This window comes from Pongo abelii, chromosome 15 (assembly GCF_028885655.2).
Source record: "Pongo abelii isolate AG06213 chromosome 15, NHGRI_mPonAbe1-v2.0_pri, whole genome shotgun sequence".
Lineage (NCBI taxonomy): Eukaryota > Metazoa > Chordata > Mammalia > Primates > Hominidae > Pongo > Pongo abelii.
In genome coordinates this window covers 68,924,145-68,945,374 of record NC_072000.2, presented here as the reverse complement: position 1 = coordinate 68,945,374, position 21,230 = coordinate 68,924,145, and the positions used below count along the sequence as shown (strand labels likewise).

The 21,230-nt window shown below is 53.6% G+C and overlaps 1 protein-coding gene across 2 annotated transcripts in view; it reads left to right on the top strand.

Moving 5' to 3' along the window:
- SPTB (spectrin beta, erythrocytic) overlaps nt 1-21,230 on the top strand; it is a 133,918-nt gene that overhangs the window by 98,153 nt on the left and 14,535 nt on the right. For both annotated transcript variants that reach the window (XM_024231789.3, XM_054530214.2), the window contains 12 exons: nt 1,929-2,135; nt 2,615-2,704; nt 6,464-6,742; nt 7,347-7,477; nt 8,450-8,654; nt 8,920-9,294; nt 10,745-10,989; nt 12,144-12,282; nt 12,754-12,838; nt 14,011-14,207; nt 14,519-14,568; nt 15,069-15,144. In XM_024231789.3, the coding sequence (XP_024087557.3) occupies nt 1,929-2,135; nt 2,615-2,704; nt 6,464-6,742; nt 7,347-7,477; nt 8,450-8,654; nt 8,920-9,294; nt 10,745-10,989; nt 12,144-12,282; nt 12,754-12,838; nt 14,011-14,207; nt 14,519-14,568; nt 15,069-15,144 (2,079 nt within the window). The remainder of the gene's footprint in view (nt 1-1,928; nt 2,136-2,614; nt 2,705-6,463; nt 6,743-7,346; nt 7,478-8,449; nt 8,655-8,919; nt 9,295-10,744; nt 10,990-12,143; nt 12,283-12,753; nt 12,839-14,010; nt 14,208-14,518; nt 14,569-15,068; nt 15,145-21,230) is intronic.

The following is a 21,230-nucleotide window of genomic DNA, read 5'->3' as shown; positions in this document are numbered from 1 at the left end:
GGTATATACGTATCATATTTTCTTTATCCAGTCTGTCATTGATGGGCATTTAGGTTGAGTCCATGTCTTTGGTATTGTGAACAGTGCTGCAGTGAACATAAGTGTACATGTGTATTTATGGTAGAATGCTTCACATTCCTCTGGGTATATACCCAGTAATGGGAATGCTGGGTCAAATAGTAGTTCTGCTTTTAGCTCTTTGAGGAATTGCCATACCACTTTCCACAATGGTTGAACTAATTTACACTCCCACCAACGATGTATAAGGGTTCCCTTTTCTCTGCAACCTCACCAGCATCTGTTATTTTTTGACTTTTTAATAATAGCCATTCTGACTGATGTGAGATGGTATCTCACTGTGGTTGTGATTTGCATTTCTCTAATGATCAGTGATATTAAGCTTTTTTTCATATGTTGTTGCCTGCATGTGTGTCTTTTGCGAAGTGTCTGTTCATGTCCTTTGCCCACTTTTTAATGGCATTGTTTGTTTTCCTCTTGTAAATTTAAGTTTCTTATAGATGCAGGATATTAGACCCTTGTCAGATACATAGTTTGCAAATATTTTCTCTCATTTTGCAGGCTGTTTACTCTGTTGATAGTTTTTTTTGCTGTGCAGAAGCTCTTAAGTTTAATTAGATCTCATTTGCCAATTTTTGCTTTTGTTGCAATTGCTTTGTCATGAAATCTTTCCCCATTCCTATGTCCAGGATGATATTGCCTAGGTTGCTTCCAGGCTTTTTATAGTTTTGGGTTTTACATTTAAGTCTGTAATCCATCTTGAGTTTATTTTTGCATATGGTCTAATGAAAGGGCCCAGCCTCAATGTTCTGCATATGGCTAGCCAGTTCTCCCAGCACCATTTATTGAATAGGGAGTCTTTTCCTCATTGTTTGTTTTTGTCAGCTTTGTCAAAGATCAGATGGTGGTAGGTGTGTGGCCTTATTTCTGGACTCTCTATTCTGTTCCATTGGTTGATATACCGGTTTTTGTACCAATACTATGCTGTTTTTGTCACTGTAGCCTTGTAGTATAATTTGAATTCAGGTAATGTGATTCCTCCAGCTTTGTCCTTTTTGCTTAGGATTGCCTTGGCCATTCAGGCTCTTTTTTGGTTTCATGTAAATTTTTAAATAATTTTTCTAGGCCAGGCATGGTGGCTCACGCCTGTAATCCCAGCACTTTGGGAGGCCAAGGCGGGCAGATCACCTGAGGTCAGGAGTTCGAGACCAGCCTGACCAACGTGGAGAAACCCTGTCTCTACTAAAAGTACAAAACTAGCTGAGTGTGGTGGCACACGCCTATGATCCCAGCTACTCTGGAGGCTGAGGCAGGAGAATCACTTGAACCCAGCAGGAGGAGGTTGCAGTGAGCCAAGATTGCACCATTGCACTCCAGCCTGGGCAACAAGAGCAAAACTCCATCTCAGAAATAATAATAATAATAATTTTTCTAGTTCTTTGAAGAATGTCATTAGTAGTTTGATAGGAATAGCATTGAATCTGTAAATTGCTTTGAGCAGTATAGCCATTTTAATGATATTAATTCTTCCTATCACATGAGCATGAGATGTTTTTCCATTTGTTTGTGGCTTCTCTGATTTCTTTGAGCACAATCTGAAACTTTAAAGTAAGCACTCCTACTCTTCCTCTTAACTGGACTTGCTTTTATCTTGCAAAAATGTCTCCTGGTTTCTAATCCTTCTCCAACCCCTTTTGCAGTGGGTAGGCCAGAGACCCAAAAGGATGCATGAGAAACAGAACAGGCACTCAGAGGAGGGAAAGATGACTGGGAGCATCCAAGGAGACTCCTTGGAGGAAGTTGAGCTCAAATTGGGCCTTAAAGGATGGGTGGGATGCAGATGAATGAAGAAGATGGAGGGGCTGTGCAGGTGCCAAGGCTGGTGCTGACACCGTCCCCTTGTGTCTCAGCGAGTGGAGGACCAAGTGAATGTGCGGAAAGAGGAGCTGGGGGAGCTGTTTGCCCAGGTGCATTCAATGGGAGAGGAGGGAGGAGACGCAGACTTGAGCATCGAGAAGCGGTTCCTGGACCTCCTGGAACCCCTGGGGAGGAGGAAGAAGCAGCTGGAATCATCCAGAGCCAAGCTGCAGATCAGCCGGGACTTAGAGGATGAGACGGTGCGTGGGCCACAGCTTCTCCTTACCCCTGAGGCTGAGCCACCAGCTGCCATCAGAGTAGCTGGCTGCCACCCAGAGCAATTTTTGGCAGCAGATGACTGGTCACCTCACCCCTTATCTCATAGGGTTATTGTGAGGATTACATTAAATGGAAAGCTCAAGCCAGTGCTTTTGTTGGGAATGCTCTGTTCACTTGCTAGTATTGCTCGGTGAAGAGCATGGACTTTGGGGTCAGACAGACTTGGGTTCGAGATCCAGCTACGTTACCTTCCCACTGTCTGACTAGGAGCAAGTTATTTGGAACCTCAGTTTAAAATCCCCAAATATTCTTATTTATAAAATGGGGGCAAAACCCTGATGGGGTGTTGGGAGGAACTGGGGAGACACTGCCAGCAAAGCTCTGCCCCACCCATGGTGAGCACTCGGGAAAGGTTGGCCGCGATTGTCATCAGTTCTCCCCTGCCTCCTGATCTCTGCAGCTCTGGGTGGAGGAGAGGCTGCCTCTGGCTCAGTCAGCCGACTATGGCACTAATCTGCAAACTGTGCAACTGTTCATGAAGAAGAACCAGGTGAGTCCTGCCTCACCTCACCAGCCCCACCCACCCCTCCTCACCCCCACCTGGCCCCACGGGGGTAGGCCCAGCCCTGACCTGCAAAAGGCTAGCAACAGCAGATTATTGTTCTTGTTGGTAGCTTTGAGGTCTCCAAACCGTATTGGTAATCTTATAGCAGAAAGAGCAGGTTTTTGTGATTACAGAGCAAATTCTGGGAGGATCACAGAGGAGGGAGGAATCCTGGTACTTGGGGATTCAGGGCCATTCAGCCTCCATCAGGCACAGGTGAGTGCAGGATCTCGGGGGCCTGGCCTGGAGGTTGATGTGCTTCAGTAGCTGTATATTCAGTGTATCCAGTGGTCTGCCTGAGAGGGCAGTAACTCCTGGTCTGTCTCCCACAACACTGCGTTGCCCCTCTTCCAGGGCTGAGCTTGGCGTGTGTGGTGTCCTTGGGGTAAGTAGGCCCCATTTCTCTCGACATATGAGGATACTTGTGGGGCTCAAATTCCATTAGGAAGCCACTAACTTTGGACTCTGAGCCCTTGGAGCAAACATCCCTTTGCTTTTTGGTGCTCGCTTAGCCTTGATTGGGAACTCCTGTGGCCCTGGTCAGGATCCTGGATGTGAGCAGATGCCAAGCACTCCCTCTTGGGTCAGGGCTGCAGTTGGAGCCTGAATCATGTAAGGAAGCCGGCTGTGTGGGGTCGCAGCGGCCAGGGGAATGACCATAGACCCTTCTTGGACAGAGAGACCCTCCCTCTGCATGCTCTCTGGGTCAGCAAGGAGAGCCCAGGAACTTAGATCCCAGATAAAAGTGACATGTCCCAGAGTGCCCGGTTAGTATTGCAGCTCCTTGAGGAAGGAAGGTCATGGCAGACAGCACTCCCTTCCCCCAAGTTGGCAGCAGCTGACATCTGCTCACATGACCATGTGAGCCCAGCAGCAGTGCAGAGGCCTAGATTATATTCAGAGAGGTTTCTTCAAAGCTGCCTTAGGCCCTTTGCTTCTGGTTGACACGATCTAGTCGCAGAGGCTCCAGAAGCCACACGCAGTGACCTGGGCTAGAAGATGATAGAAATCTAGCCTCAGTTAATGCCACAACCTTCAGCTAAAGGTGGAAGGCTGGTAGGACACGGTATCCTTGGGACCTCAGTTTCCTTAATTGTAAAATGAGCCAACTCTAGTCTTTCCAACACTAGGATTTTTGATTCTATGCAGCCTCTATAAGTGTTATTGTTCAAAGGTTTTTAACTCCCCTGGCTGGCAGTTGCTATTTCGGGAAAAGGGCAAGACAAATATGGATGGGGTTCCCCTAACCAAGAAGGGAAAGGCAGCCTCTTGGGAGAGCGTGACTGCCCTAATGAAGACTCTTTTAGGCTCACCTGGCTAAACCATAAATCCAATTTTATCATTTCCTCACTTAAAACCCTCTATTGCAATGGTTCTCAAACTCCAATATGCAACTCCTTTAACAAGCCCTCTGGGTGAGTTTACACAACTTAACCAGATGAAACCCCCAGATCCACTGCATCAAGCTCTGGGGATAGAGCCTGATAATTTGCATTTCCAACAAGATCCTAGGTGATGCTGATGCTGCTGGTTCAGGACTCCACTTTGGGGACCACTGTTCCCGGGGCTATTCATTGCAATTAGAACAAATTCCGCAAGGTACTACATGAAGGGTTCTCACCCCTGGCTGTACACTCAAATCACCTAGGGAACTTTTAGACAGATGAATGCCCAGGCCTCACCTCACATCAGTTAGGATCTCTGGGCGTAGGCCCCTAGCTGCATCTATTTCCCTGGATTATTCAGTGGGCAATCAGGATTAAGAACCAGTCTTGCCTGATCTGGCCCCTGCCTGCTTCTGAATCTCAGCTCTTCTCACTTTGCCCTCCTTCACAGTATTCCAGCTCTTCTGGCCCTCTCTGTGTCCTCAGACGGTGCCAGCTCATGTCCACCCCAGAGTCTTTGCACTTGCTCAGTCCTCTTGCCAGGAACACTCACCCCTAGATCTCTGTGTGGTCGCCTCCCTCCTGTCATTCATGTCATGGTCAAGTGTCGTCTCCTCAGAGACACTCTCCCTCACTCCCTTAGCTAAAGTGGCTCCTGCCACATCACAGCAGACATTCTTCATCCTACTGTTGTCTTTTCCTCGTAGCCCCCAGGGAGGAAGGTCCAGCCTTTGTTTATTCATTTATTTGCATGTTTACCTTCTATTTCCTCTACCAGGTTGTAAGCTTTAGAGTGCAGGGATTTTCATTTCTCTTGTTTCTATATTGTCCCTATTACCTAGACCAGGGTCTGGTACATAGAAAAGAACTTAATACATAGTTGTTGAATGAATGAAGATAGGGAAGAAGACTTTAAATGTAAGTACCCTGCACAGATACTAGAAAGTAATTGCTTAAAAGAAAGAAATACCCTTTTAGGCCGGGCACACTGGTTCACACCCATAATCCCAGCACTATGGGAGGCCGAAGCGGGTGGATTGCCTGAGCCCAGGAGTTTGAGACCAGCCTGGGCAACATGGCAAAACCCCATCTCTACAAAAAATACAAAAAATTAGCCAGATATGGTAGTACATACCTGTAGTCCAAGCTACTTGGGAGGCTGAGGTGGGAGAATCATCTGAGCCTGGGAAGTTGAGGCTCAGTGAGCTGTGATTTTGCCACTGCACTCCAGCCTGGGTGACTAGAGTGAGACCCTATCTTAAAAAAAAGAAAGAAATTAATTTTTAGGGCACCATGCAGAGGTCATAAGACCTCAGAGTAAACAAGCAAATGGAGCTGAAAACATGGGTTGTTTGAATGCAACTGCAGAGACTACAGGAAATTGTAAAAATTGAGGTTCTGAGCATAAAGTGTAAAAATGCATTTCAGCAGGTTATGTGACTTGTTATTTTGTATATATTTTAAATGCTGGCCATCATTCTGCTGCTCATGTGGGCTGCTCATGCCCCTGCCTTCCAATTTTAAAGGCCACGGGAAAATTATATGGAGAGGGAAGAAACAGGTAGTGAGGTATATGGAGCTCAGGAGCCCACACTCCAGCAGCAGCTAGCCCAGTCTCTAGGACCCAGAAGACAAGTAGCACGTGTCAGGGCCTCCTGAAGAAAAAGGTGACCAGCCACCAGGGTGAGAGGAAGAGGCCATGTTCATGACCAAAGGCTCAAACAGGGACTAATGCAAAGCTCACAAAGGATTTGAGAAATAGAAGTAGGGAAAAACAAAAACAAAAGCTGAGACTGTAAGCAAGGGGCTGCTGTCACCTGTTCTTTTAGATGGAAGGCAAAAACTGTGCCCACCTGAGCTGCTGGGTTGGGCGGATCCTGCGTAAATGATCCTGCATAAATCCTGCCAAAGCTGTTAGAATAAGGTATCAAAAAGGCCATTTTTCTTTTCCTTCCAACACATACACCTAAGGAATCAAGCTCTGCTGAAGCATAGGAAGATAGGGGACAGTCAAGAGCACAGGCTTCCAGGTCAGGTGGAGCTGTGTTCAAATCCGGCTCTGCCACTGAGTGACTTCACTGCTGCATGCCGGTTTCCACATGCTTATCTCAGCAGGCCACCTGAGGGTGCAAGAATGGTGCACGTGAGGTGCTTAGCAGCCCGCAAGAGGTCATTGGTAGTTCTTACCGCCATCACCTGCTCTGCTCTAGCAACAGGGGGTGAGAGGGTCGAAGGGTGTCAGAGCTGTGCTGCCACTGCTGAAGCAGCCTCCCCCGCATGGTGGGAAGGCCCTGCCCCGAGCCCTTCCTTCTGGCCACAGACACTGCAGAATGAGATTCTGGGCCATACGCCGCGGGTTGAGGATGTGCTGCAGAGAGGGCAGCAGCTGGTGGAGGCGGCGGAGATCGACTGCCAGGACCTTGAGGAGCGCCTGGGGCACCTGCAGAGCTCCTGGGACAGGCTGCGGGAGGCAGCGGCCGGGAGGCTGCAGCGACTGAGGGACGCCAACGAGGCACAGCAGTACTACCTGGATGCGGACGAGGCCGAGGCCTGGATTGGCGAGCAGGAGCTCTACGTCATCTCCGATGAGATCCCCAAGGTCTGTTTGGGCAGGGGATAGCAGCCAGGGTGCGCAGGCAGAGAGGAAGAGTTGAGGCTGGCTGTCGGTGGAGAGCCTTGTGAGTCCAACTGTGTGAGGAGTGAGGCCAGGGGAGGGGCACAAGGAACCCACAGACTCCCTGCCCTCCCTTGGTGCCTCCTTGAACACACCCCTGCAGGGCACACACTGAAGCCAGGTGCCTCCTGTTTACCCACTTAGGTTTGCTCTAACCCAAGGGTTCTCTACTTTTCTTTACCATGGATTCTGTACTGGTGAACTGCTATGAAAGAGATGGGGTGAGAGGTGACAGGTGGGGGTCTCTCAAAGCTGAAATGATATAGGATGTTTTCATGGGGACAGGGGTTAGGGCACGAAAGGAAGGGTATATGTCAGATACGAATCAGGAGAGTCCAGAGAGGAAGCTAGGGCATGGGCATTGCTGGGAAATCAGAAAGGCAGGAAGGAAACGTGTGGCTATCCTGCGGGTGTCCCACAAGCCTGCTCCCCTCCTCCCTCGGGCACCTCCAGGAGCGGGAGCACAACTTGCCTAGGGAGGGATCATGGCCAGGCTGAGCTCTGGCGCTGACCGTCTGCTGCCCCCTAGGATGAAGAGGGCGCCATCGTGATGCTGAAGCGGCATTTGCGGCAGCAGCGCGCAGTGGAGGACTATGGCCGGAACATCAAGCAGCTGGCCAGCCGGGCCCAGGGCCTGCTGTCTGCAGGCCACCCTGAGGGGTGCGTGTGCCCCCTGGGGTGACTCGGTCAGGAGATGGGGATTGAGCCAGGGGCCCACCAGCCAATGTTCCTTCAGATTTAAGAGGAAAATGGAAACAGTTTTCCCATCAAATAGGGCTGGAGAAAATTGCTGCGGGACTAGTGATGGATCCAATTTCATTTTATGCATCGGTTTTGTGTGAGTCACTTCCAGCTGGGCCAACGAGGCCCTGGTTGGCAAAATGATCAGAGAAGAGGTTAGCAAAACTACCCTCTTGGTGACCTGAGAGCACCAATTTTCCAAAGGGTTACAATATGCTAAGGGACACTGAAGACGACTTTAGCTTTTATTTTTATGGTCCAGAAGGTCTCCAGGACTTCACAGTCCGGACAGAACCATGATGTAGGAGTGCAGGTGGAAACCTGTGCCCACCTGGGCTGCGAGGTTTTGTGGATCCTGCGTAAATGGAAGCCCACTGGGCCACAGACCACACACTGCCCCCAGCCATGGCCCTGTCCTCAGCTGCCATTAGGGTGCCCACCACTGTGGGTCCTCAGCAGCCACCCCAGACGTTTCCCTGGGAGCCACATTGTCTGGGCCCCTAGTACGTCTTCTCCCTCCCTGGAGGGCTGAGCAGAACTGTTGCTGCAGGAGCCCCACTCAGGTAGTGCTGCTCCCCCAGCCTCTCTGGAAGAACAATGGAGGCATTCCCCATTTGCACTTGTCCCTGTAAGCTTGCCAGAGTGAGGGGCACCATGGGAAGCACCCCTCCAGGAGAGAATTCCGGGACACAGTGTGTCATCCCCTGAGGCTAGGGTGTGGCCCCTTCTCTCCCCAGCTCTTCCCTGGCAAAGCCCCTGTCATTTCTCCAGAGCTTCACTCCCTACTTATCCCTGCCAGGGGGCTGTGGTCGGCATATGTTGGCTCCCCCGAGCCACTGCTCTGGGTTTGTGGCTGCTGTCTCTGAGGGCCTTCTTGGTTTTGAATTCCAGGGAACAGATCATCAGGCTTCAGGGGCAAGTGGACAAGCACTACGCAGGGCTGAAGGACGTGGCAGAAGAGCGCAAGCGCAAGCTGGAGAACATGTACCACCTGTTCCAGCTCAAGCGGGAGACTGACGACCTGGAGCAGTGGATTTCAGAAAAGGAGCTGGTGGCCTCTTCTCCGGAAATGGGGCAAGACTTTGACCACGTGACTGTGAGTAGCCACAGCTCCTGCTGTCTTTATCTTTCTCTAATGCGGTAGACGCAGCCAGCCGTCACTCAAGACACACAGAGTGCTGCATAGGATGTAACCTCCCCAGTGTGAGGCAGGACCGGCGGATGCAGGCCTGCCCTGGGGAAGGTGTGACAGCGCAGCTCCCGGAGCTGCAGTCGCTGCCTGGGAAAGTCTTTGGCTAAGCTGGTGACACCTGTAACCCCTGTGTCCCCCACAACCACATTTCTGTCTGCCCCATGCCTAGCTTCTGCGGGACAAGTTCCGGGACTTTGCCCGGGAGACCGGAGCGATTGGGCAGGAGCGGGTGGACAACGTGAATGCCTTCATCGAGCGACTCATCGACGCAGGCCACAGCGAGGCGGCTACCATCGCCGAGTGGAAGGACGGGCTGAACGAGATGTGGGCAGACCTGCTGGAGCTCATTGACACGCGCATGCAGCTGCTGGCCGCCTCCTATGACCTGCATCGCTACTTCTACACGGGTGCAGAGATCCTCAGCCTCATCGACGAGAAGCACCGCGAGCTGCCCGAGGACGTGGGGCTGGACGCCAGCACGGCCGAGTCCTTCCACCGGGTGCACACAGCCTTCGAGCGGGAGCTCCACCTGCTGGGTGTCCAGGTACCTTCAGCCCCCTGCCGCCCACCTTCTACCGATTTCCAGGAGCCCCGGGTGTCAGTCCCCACCTGGCTGTCAGCGGGGAAACCTCTAGGATGGGTGCCAGGAGGTTTTGCCTCCTTAGACAGCCAGGAGCTCAGGGCTGGGAGCAGTGGCTTTCAGATGTTCCTTAGCTTCAGAAGTCATTATTTAAACTGAATCCTCACAAAAGGCCAATGAATACAATACTGTACGGTGCAGTTTCTCCAGTTGTGCAGTATTATTAGTGAACACATGCACAGCACTTTTCTAGCACCAGGTGCTCTTCTGAGCAATGTATGTAGCCGCTGGACCCTCATGGCCGTCGTCTGAGGTAGCTACTAATATTCCCTGCACTTTGTAGATGAGAAAAGGGAGAGGTAGAAGACCCATAAGTTTCCCAGGAACATGTATGTACGAAGTGGAGCCAGGGTTCAGACCCTGGCAGTCTAGCTATAGACTCCACATACTTAGCCACCGGGCACTTCAGCCTTTCCACATGGGAGCTGGAGAGCCCCCAAGTTCTACTGTTCAGACCCCTGCCCCATCACTGGAGTGCCCTCCGCAGATCTGTAGGGTCCCCCAGAGCTTGGTGTGATAGAAAGGGCAAATGCAAGGGGGCCCCTGTTGCTGAGGGCTCCCCCAGCTTCCAGTGCAGCAGGGAGAGGTAGGCTGGCTGTGCAATCCCAGGCCAGCCCAGCAGGGCTTGGGGACAGAACAACAGGGTAGGCTGGGCCCCTGGTTCATCCAAAAGGGGTCCTCTTAGGGATGTGTCCTCCAGCTGGAGTGGAGGGCCTGGTATGTGGCTGTTGCATTTGGGGATGCCAGGGCCCCTGAGATAGGTGTAGCCCCACTAAGGTCTTAGGAGTGAGGTTTCACTGTCCCCGGGACCAGCCTCAATCAGGGGATCTGGTGCAATCGCTTCCTAGGAGAGGCAGCACACAGAGTGGTTAAGAACAGGGATTCAGGAGCACGGTGCAAATCCCACCTGTGCCCCTTTACTAGTGTGAAGGACCCTGGACCAGTTACTTAGTTTCCCTGTGCCTCGTTTTCCCCATCTCAGAAACAGCAATAGTAATAGTACCTCCTTCATGGGTTTGTTGGAAAGACGAAGAGAGTTCATCAATAGAAAGTGTTTAGAACAGTGCCTGGTATGTAGTTCCTCTCATTAGTGTATTGTTGAGGAGATCAAAGGGCATGGATTTCCTCTCACTCCCAAACCTTCACAAAGTTCAAGAGGTATCTTGGGTAGGCAGAGGTGTCAAAGCAAGGAGCCTTCTCCTACAGCACCCCCTGGGTGGAGGCTGAAGATCCTACCTTCCAGCAGTGCCCTGGGCAGGGAGGCCAGGAGGAGGTAGCTGCCCTTCCAGTCCTAGGCCCACAGCACCTAGGGAGCAATGTCCAGGGAACAATGTCTGATTTTACCTGACCACAGGTGCAGCAGTTCCAGGACGTGGCCACCCGTCTGCAGACAGCATATGCTGGGGAGAAGGCAGAGGCCATCCAGAACAAGGAGCAGGAGGTGTCTGCCGCGTGGCAGGCGCTACTCGATGCCTGTGCCGGGCGCCGGACCCAGCTAGTGGACACAGCGGATAAATTCCGCTTCTTCAGCATGGCCCGTGACCTCCTCTCCTGGATGGAGAGTATCATCCGGCAGATCGAGACCCAGGAGAGGCCCAGGTGAGGGGAGTGTCCTCAAGGCAGAGGCAGCTTCTCTCTAGGCCAGAGGAGCCCGGCCAACCAGCGTGCTGCACTGTGGCTCCTCTGTGAAGGGACAGTCCTGGACTATCGGTCCATGAAAATCCCTGGGGGACACTTGAGGCCTGAGGCTGGATCCAGGCAGAAATGGCCTGGCTCAGCTTCCGCTGGGAGGACCAATCGCTGCAGAGTCAGGAGAGTCCTGAGTGTAGAGAGAAAGAGATATCTGTCATTCAGGTTCTCTGATGGGAACAGTGACCATTGTTGTCAGTGAAAATAAGCAACTCACATGTCCAAAGCTGGGCAGGTCTAAGACTGCGCATTCTTCTCCCAGCCCTGGGATGTGAGGGGGCCCTTCCCCCAAAACTCAGGAAGAAGCTCATTGTCCATGAGAGGAGGAGTCAGGCATGTGGGCAGTGAGAGTCCCTGCAGAGATCAGACCACTCTGCCCAGTCTGTGTCACTTCATCAGTTATTGCTGATCCATCTCCATCTTATTGCCCCTAGGGTGTCTGTCCTGATGATCTTACTTTTAACATCCTTATGGAGATATAATTCACATACCACACTTCATCCATTTAGGGTGTATCATTCAATGGGTTTTAATATATTCGCTGTTACACAGCTATCCCCACAATCTAAGGTTAGAAGATTTTCATCACTCCACCCCTATTAGCAGTCACGATACCCCTCTCTTCCCAGTCCCTGGAAACCACTACTCGACTTTCTGTCTCTCTAGATTTGCCTGTTCTGGACATTTCATATAAATGGAATCATACAGTATGTGGTCTTTTGTGACTGGCTTCTTTCCCTTAGTATAATGTTTTCAAGATGCATCCCTATTGTAGCATCAATCAGTACCCCATTCCTTTTTATTGCCCAATAATATTCCCAGGCTTCTTTGGGGATTTCTGTACCCACTGCCCATGCTCTGGCCACTGAGCAATGGAAGATACCAGGGCATCTGTGTTCCTGCTGGGGCTGGGCTGGCGGAGGACCCCCTGGCTGGCCAGAGAGAGAGGAGGGAGCAGGGTCAGACTCCCACAGGAAGGGGGAGGTGGGCCCCTCTGGTTGGGACACAGAGGCAGGCCAGAGTGACCCAGAGTTCCCTTCTTCCCTTGTCCTCCTGTGCCCCAGGGATGTCTCTTCTGTGGAACTGCTCATGAAGTATCACCAGGGTATCAATGCAGAGATTGAAACCCGGAGCAAGAACTTCAGTGCCTGCCTGGAGCTTGGCGAGTCCCTGCTGCAGCGGCAGCACCAGGCTTCAGAGGAGGTGAGGGGATTGCAAGGATGGAAGCGAGCCCTTCCATCTCCGTCCCCACTGTGCCAGCCAGGCAGCCTCCTGGGAGGGAGATGAGAGCTGCAGCTTTTCTGAGGAGCTTGTCTTGCTCTCACTTATGGAGATCGGGGCTACACACAGGCCCGGGGTTTGGAGCCCCAGCAAGCGCACTCCCAGCCTTAAGGAGCTGGCCACTCAGTAAAGGAGAGCAGGCTCATAACCTGCCTAACACCCACAGGTGCACACACTTTGGAGTTGGTGACCTCCTTTAATAGGAGAGGCGCATGGGCCTCAGAGAGGTTAAATAACTTGCCCCAGGCCACACAGCTGGCAAGTAGTTGGGCCAAGACTTAAAGCCAGGACTGTAGGACCAAACCTGGCATTCTTTGCAGGATCCATCTGCGCACTGCCTCAGATGGGGAAGGGTGAGCCAAGCCTGAGCTTTTATCCCTTTCCTCCCCATAGATCCGTGAGAAACTGCAGCAGGTGATGTCCAGGAGGAAAGAGATGAATGAGAAGTGGGAGGCCCGCTGGGAGCGGCTCCGCATGTGTGAGTACAGCCCTGGAGCCAGGGCCCAGGGGCAGGAGTACCCCCCGTGGGAGTAGGGGAATGGGGAGGTGCCACAATGGGTGGATTTTCACTACTGCCTAGAGAAGAGCCCCCCACAGCACTGCTCTTCAGCAAAGCTCTGGGGCCAGGGGCCTCAGCGGTCCAGGCAGAAGGTCAGAGTGGACACGCTGCTGGAAGCCTCACTCTAACCAGCCAGCGTGCCCCTACTCCCTGCCCATCCTCTACCCCTCTTGCCCCCAGCCTCATTCCCGGGCTGGTATGCCTGCAGAGCTATGGCCTGGGGAAGGGGCTGGGGGCCTCGGGGAGGGGCTGGGGGCCTGGGGGAGGGGTTGATCGGGGGAGGGGTTGGGGGTCTGGGGGAGGGGTTGAGGTAAGGCTGTTATGAATCCCAGACATTCCTCATGAGGAATGTCAAGCACAAAACGGGCTCTTCCTCCTTCAGCTGGGTGCTGATGAGAGGTAGGGAAAAGCCACCACTCAGGGAGGAGCTATGAGCCTCCTGAAGGGCCAACTGGTCCCCTGGCCACTCATCCAGCATCATGTGAGACAGCCAAGGGCTGGAAAGAATGTTCAAGGCAGAAGACTCCTTCTCAGAGACATCTAAAATACATTTTGTTTTCAAAATAGAGTTCTAATTAGTGAAAAATATAGTTTAAAAAATATAACTATTGGGCCAGGCATGGTAGGTGACATCTATAATCCCAGCACTTTGGGAGGCCAAGGCAGGAGGACTGCTTGAGCTCAGGAGTTTGAGACCAGCCTGGGCAACATAGGGAGACCCCATCTACAACAACAACAAAAATTAGCTGGGCATGGTGGTGCACACCTATAGTCCCAGCCCCATGGGAGGCTGAGATGGGAGGATCACTTGAACCCAGGAGGCTGAGGCTGCCATGAGCCACAATCACGTCACTGCACTCCAGCCTGGGTGACAGATTGAAGCCCTCCCTCTAAAAAAATATAACTATTGTGAAGATGGGTTAGGGGCCCAGTGTGGAATGGGGTGGCTGCGGGCAGCAAGGGTATCCATGTGGCCTAGGGACACCTATTCAGGCCACCTGCCTGACCACTGGCCCCAATCAGGAGTGAACGATTGGGTGCTAACAGGCCCTGGGCCTTGTGGGGGGTCTGTGTCCTGTTCCCCCTGGCAGTGCTGGAGGTGTGCCAGTTCTCGAGGGATGCCTCTGTGGCCGAGGCGTGGCTGATTGCCCAGGAGCCCTACCTGGCCAGCGGGGACTTTGGACACACAGTGGACAGTGTGGAGAAGCTCATCAAGAGGCATGAGGCTTTTGAGAAGTCCACGGCCAGCTGGGCAGAGCGCTTTGCTGCCCTGGAGAAGCCCACCACGGTGAGCAGGGAACAGTGCTGGGAGGCTCAGGAGGGTGGCAGCTGTGCCCCCAGGGGTCTCATGTCAAGAACTCCAGGCCAGTTGTTAGGTACTTAGAATGGTGTGACAGGCTTGGCCAGCAGGGACAATGGGAAGGAAAGACAAGTAGCAGGAAGTACTGACCTCCGAATGCAAAAGACAGAAGGGGCTGACTCTAGAAGGAACAAGTGCCAGGGCGTGTGGGGGTGCAGGGCTACGTCCAGAGGGAGATCATCTGAGAACACAACTCGCCTCTGTGGCTGCTCTGACCCCTGGGCCTTCTCCTCCTCTAGCTTGAGCTGAAAGAACGCCAGATTGCAGAGAGACCCGCAGAGGAGACTGGGTGAGTGGTGGCTGTGTGTCCAGGGAGCTGAATGCTCTGCCAACTGGGAGTAGGGGGTGCCTTTCATCAGAAACCTGACATTGGGACCAGTTGCATTTGACCTCTCACACTGGGCACCCTTGTCAGGAAGGCCCAGAGTGCCTGAGCATGAGGGCAGAGGAGCTTTTGCTTCCCCAGTCACGGGCGGGCTGAAGGCCTGGTGCGGGAGGAGGGGGCTGGGAGCAGTGGCTGCCAGGCGAGGCCCCGCCTCGGAGCCACCTGAACACGGGCCCCACAGGCCATTCTGCCTGGAACCTGGCTCCCTTCTGAAGAATCTGCCTTGGCTTTTCCGAAGAAGTCTCTGGGCGGCTCCTTGCCGAGCACCATCCAGGCTGCCGGCTGACTGGAGGGGGAGCTATTTGGTGCTACTCCCTGTGGGCGCGGGTGAAAAGCCAGGCCTCGCAGGAGGCACTGGCCTCAGAGGGGTGCTTGTTTCTAAAGAGAGACTGTGCCTTCCTTAGGCCTCAAGAGGAGGAAGGCGAGACAGCAGGAGAGGCTCCGGTTTCCCACCATGCGGCTACCGAGAGAACGTCCCCGGTCAGTCTCTGGTCTCGTTTGTCTAGTTCCTGGGAGTCACTGCAGCCAGAGCCCTCTCACCCCTACTAGAGCCCAGGCGAAGGCGAGATGAGCTGGCGCAGCCCCGCCCTCCATCCTCCCCACATCCCTGCAGCCACCTCCCAGCAGAGCAGGCTATGTCCTCATTGAGGTGTTCTTCATGAGAGCACTAGCCTTCTCCACTCCTCCCCTCAGCGCAGAGGAAACAGGCCAGCCCAGTGACATGACGTTATTAGTTTTGTTTTATCTAATCTAATAAATTTTATTGTATAAATATATCACCATTTACATGAGGGGAAACACTAGCCAGAGATGATTAGTGCATTTCTGTACACTGTCCTTTTCCCCATTTTCCAACTCCTTCCTCTAGGCAGTACTCATCCCCTGCACCCACACCTACACATATGCACACACCCACACACACATGCATGCACACACAAATACCCACATGCACACACACCACACACCCCATATATACATACACCTCACGCACAACCACACACCCACATACACACTCATACACACAAATACACATACAAACACACCACACCCACCCACATGCACCACCCACACCACATCCCCATACACGCATCCACACACCCACACACACATACTCATAAACACACACCACACCCCCATACACACACACCTCACACACACCCACACACACACATACACACTCAGACACATACGCACACACACCACACCCCACACACACCACACCCCACACACACGCATCCACACACTCACACCGACACACACGTACACACTCATACGCACACCACACCCCCACACACCCACATGCACACACAACCTCCCCACACACACACACACACACTCGCACACACACCACACCCCCCACACACCACACCCCCACACACACACCCACACTCACACACACACACGTACAGCAACTACTCGGCTGTCCCATCCCACCTGCCCCACTGCAGGCATCTTCGGTGGTGAAATGGGGGTGCCTATCCATGTAGGCGATTCTTTCCCCCTATGCAGAGCCCTCTCCTCTTTCCACCGACCTGGCCTGAGGCCTGTGGGTCAGCGAGTCTGGATATGGAGCTGGTTCTGGGACAAGAACAGACTTGAAGGAAGCCTGCAAAATTGAGGAGAATCCCAGGGCTTTGAGTAACAGAGGTCAGCCCCCCAACCTGTAGGAAAGGAGGATGAACCAGAGGCCTGGCTCAAGGGACAGGGAGAGCCCAAGACAGCAGCTGCCAGAGGCCCAGGGCATGCACCTCAGGACCTTACCTGGAGCAGGCCCCTTAAGACCCCGTGGGGTCAGTGCAGGGAGCCTGGGAGGCTGTCACCCAGGCTTAGGGAACTGCTCTGGGGAGCAGCTGACTGAGAAGAAAGCAAGAATTCAGCACATGGCTTGCATGACTTCCCCCTGCATGTCCCCGCTGTGGCAGGCTGCACTGGGGGTCAAGGGAGCCACAGATCCTTCCTGCAGCCCACTTCTCCAGGTGTCCCGTGAGCCCGCCTGAACCTGGGGGTGAGGTTAGGAAGACTGGCATTCCAGATGGAAGTTTCTGGTACACCAGTCACCCCCAGAAACATGTACAGATAGTGAGGCCTCCCTTTTTCAGCCCCTCTCACCCTCTGAGAGAGACAGATGCCCTCCCCGCCCCCCCCACCCGCCACATGCGCGCGCACGCACACACACCCACACACACACCCACACACCCACACACACACCCACACACGCACACACACACCCCTCTGTGGCCTCCAGTCTGGCCAGAGGCCTCCCTTTCCTAGCTGCACCAGCCCACCATGCCCAGCAGAGGGCACTGCTGGACTCCTGCTGAAGGGTCTCTCCCAGAAGTTCCCTCCGAAGCTCCCGTCGTCGCATGTGGGGTCGCCTCCCTGTCTGTGGTGGACTGTGTCCCAGCCCCTTTTTCCCAACAACAGCCCCTGCCAGAAGGAGAGCAAACTCTGGGGGCCCGGCACAGACTGCAGACACGGGCTGGGGCCATCCCTGCACCCTGCGCCCTGCGCCCTGCCCCCGCCTGCTTCTGCCGTGCGTCCCTGTGTGTCTGCATGTGGCGGTGTCCTGGTGTGCGGGCTCCTCTGTGAGCACCAGAGCGACTCCATCCATTGTCTGTGTCGTGTGTGTCTGTGCAAATGTAATTACTTGTGCATCAGAGCCGCCTCCAGCCAACACCTGAATGTCACTGGGTTGGGGGGAATAAAATCTGTTTGCACCTGATGATCTCTTTGGGGGAAGAAGTGAGCCCACATTTGAGACCCTTTCCGGAGAGCCAGCCACTCCAGCAGATGGGAAGACTGGCCTGTGCCCGGTACCAGAAAGAAACCAGATGGTGACTCAAATGAACACCAGACCCAAGGCCTCGCGCACAGATTTCCTGCTGCTGCTCCCTTCTGAGCCTTTTGTTAAGTTCTCATGGGGATCCACAAACCTCAGAGGGAGGGCCTAATACCCCATCCGCCTTCGATGCAAGAAAGAGGACAGAGCCTGTCGGGAAAGCCCAACCTGGCTCTAGAAGGCTCCTCGCAAGCCCAGCGGCTGGTGCCTCCAGCCTGCCTGGGACTACCCCTTCACAGAACCGCAGGCCTTTCCCAAGGAGGGATGGCCAATGGCTGCGCCTCCCCTCTGGGATAGTCCTGGGGGACGGTGGCTCTCCTGCTGGTCCTCTGTGTGTGGTCTGGTGTCGGTGCCCTACAGAATAGATCCATGCAGTGTTGCTTCATGTACAACCCCTCACTGTGCATGTCGGCTTCCTGCTGGGGGGAACTGATGGGAGTGGACCAGGCACCCCTGCTCCTGTCTGGACAGCTGCACACCACAGGGCGGCACCCCACCCCAGTCCTCCCCTTCCCTGCGTGTGTGTGCACGTGGTGACTGGAGCTGCCATCCCACACATCAGCCTCTTAAGCACATCACTGCACAGTCCCACCGCCTTCCCTCACCTCTTGCCTTTTCACATTAGAGCACGTTCTGGTAAAGGCCAATCCATTCATACAGGTAAGTGCATGGGAGGCCAGGCAGAAGAAACAAGACCTCACTCACAAAAGACAAAACTGCTGGAGGGGAAGTCAGGACATCTGGGTTCTAGTCCTCAATTCTGTTGGAAATTTCCCGCATGATTTTAGATAAAAACCACCTAATCCCCTGAGTCTCCACACTCTTATAAAGCCTTCTCTGGAGAATTACCGAAAGTCTGGAACATTCCTGTATGTCAGCAATTTAGCAAATTACAGGGAGGGGCTGGGAGAGGTGGTTTTCACCACTTTCCTCTTGCCTGGTGCTTAGTGCTATGGTACCTGGTTGGTCTCAGGTACCCACTGGTGTGAGACAGGAGATGGGAAAGAAGTAGTAAAGGTCTGGGGTGTTTGCCTTTGTCCCTGTGGGGTACTAGAGGTGGGGCTGCACCTCTGTTACGGTAAGGATAGTGCCCTGAAGGAGGCCCAGGTCTGCAAGGGAGCCCTCGGCAGTGGGCAGGCAGACCTGCTCCAGACTAAGCGTCTCCGCTTCACCTGGGGCTGTGGCCCTGGGAAGGACTTGGGGGTCCTGCTGAACATCCCCCACCTCCCAGGCTCTGGGTGCCTCAGAAGCCCCAGTATAACATGTGTGGTGAGAGGCTGTTTTCTCCTGGGAGAGAAGGAAGCAGATTGCATGGAGAAGAAATGGTATTGATGATGCTGCAAGTGCCCCCAGGCTAAAGGTCCCCAGTGCACAGCCCTGCGCATCTTCCTGTCCACTGTGCCTGAATCTGGTTTTGGGAAGTGAAGTGTGAACTTCTCTGAGAACTCCCTCAGCAGGGCTGCGGTGATGCCATGTGTGACGTCCCTGAAAGGGATTGGTGCTCCTAATCGCCTTTGCTAGGGCTCACTGTGTGGGATAAACATACCCTGCCTGCCTCCAAGCCCCAAGGCTAGATCCAGGCTGTAGTGCAGAGGGGACCCTGGGATGCCAGGTCACTCCAGAAAGCAGCTGCTGGGTGCCCCTCGTTATCAGCCTTCTCGTCAGGAAGCCAGGGAAAGCTCTCTTCCCCAAGGGCAGCTCACAGATGCCTTTCTTGCGCGTAGACTTCCAGCACTGCCTGTGCAGCCAGCAGCCCTGGAGAAAGGGACTGAGCATCTCGCTAGGGCTGAACATGGGAGCTGAGACTCCTAGGTCCCTTGCCTCTCCATTTCCATAGGATTAAAGGTTTATGTGGCTTCAGGGAAGTAGCCAGCACTTACGAACATGAGGGGCTGAGCAGGCACTGGACTTGCAGCCAAGACCACTTCTTGGCCGGTGTCTGGCTGGCTCCAGCTGCTGCTGCCCCTTGGCAACCTGAGCACCTCCCCCAGCAGCAGCCTCCCTGGCAGGCAGCCAGGAGCTTTAATCAGCAGCCAGTGGTGGGGCTCTGACATCCTTGGATGGAAGAGATGTGGGTGTGGAGACAGCAGCTGTGTTTCTTCTCGCCCGAACAAGCTCTCCCAGTCTTTCCTTCTCCTCCTGCTACTCTTTCAGACATTTTGCAGCAAATGCAAATCCTATGTTTGTTGGTAATAGGCAGACCCAGCTGGAAACAACGTCAGTTTTCCCCAAAACCTGGGCGTGTTCCTGTCTACCCAGTATGCCTGAGTCAGTGTGGCAGGGGTGTGTCTGCCTATACTCTGGCACTGCGCCTGGCTCCCTGGAGAAACCTGCTGTAGGCTCTTTCTGGACACCTGCCCGCTCCTGGGCATGTCCCTTTCTCCTTGCTGTGGTCAGATTTAATATTCCTGGCCCCTCTGCTCTGACGACTCTTCCTAAGTTCTTCCTTTCAAGCTGTGTTTCAGAACATCCTAGATACTGATGGCCTCAGGATGAGACTCAGTTAACATTGGAGGCGTCTCAGAAATGGGTTTGAAGCGGACGATGTGACCACTGGATGGCAGATCTGGATGGGGGAGTCAGTGTCTTCTAACTCTCTCTCATCTTTCAAATGCTGAGTGGCTGGCTCAGGGCCACTGAGTGACTAAGCAGCCAGCAGCTCCTTCAGGGCAGGGACCTGAACAGGCCACGCAGGTGGTAGGCGTGGTGAAGGCAGCTCCCGAGGAAGCCTCATTCTCTTCTCATGCCCTGGTGACAGTGGACCAGGTTTCTCCTCCCCTGCACACTGCCATTCCCCTTCTCCTCCATTCATTTTACCAGGTGCCCTTCTGCCCTGCATCCCCTCCTGTCATCTTGGCCAGGCCCCCCAGTTGCCATCTCAGACAGCTGGACTCTGGGGTGCAGTGTTGCACTGGACTGCTCCCCTACCCCACTTCTCATAAGAGCCTTTCCCCATCCCTTGCCCTGCAATCCAGGGGACTCCTCACCATGTATCCCAGCCTCAGCTCCCCACCTTGGCTCTTTCCCCCTGTTCAGCAACAGCTTCTGCTTTCTCCTTTAAGGCATCTGTCTCTGCCCACCTTCAGTTGCCATCTCTTCATCTCTTTGGCTGCCCTCAGCTCAACAAACCATTTCTTTTTCTTCTCTTGCAAACAACTGTCTTCTGAACAGCCTTTCCAACCCACCCAGTGACAGCCCTTCTCACCCAAAGGACAAGAGCTGAGATATCAGACATCGGGCGAGGGCAACACTTCTTGGCTGCCAGAGCCACTTCTTGGCTACTGGCTCCCCACACCCCACAGTCACCAGCACTCTTTGGTTGCCTAAGGCATCTAGCAGGGGGTCTTGTTTGACCCCAAGCCCCTCTTCCAGCTCTGGCATGATTATGCTGCCTCCGTCAATCAGCCATGTGTTTTGCATAAGCCAGGATCATCTCATTTAGACTGTGAACCCCATCAGACAGGTGCTTTCCTCTGGAGTGAGGATACAGGTCTCCCCTCTTGCAGGAGAATTAGTAAGAACACAGAGTTTGGTGCCAGACAGACCTGCGTCCTCAACATTCCTCACTAATGTGTGACTATGGACAGGTCACTCATTCTGTATGACCCCCAGTTTCCCTCATTTGTAACACAGGTATAATAACAGTACCTGCCTTGCAGAGAGGCTGGGATGATTGGAAGAGACAATGTAGGTAGAGCAGCTGGCACCGAGTAGGTGATCATTTAAG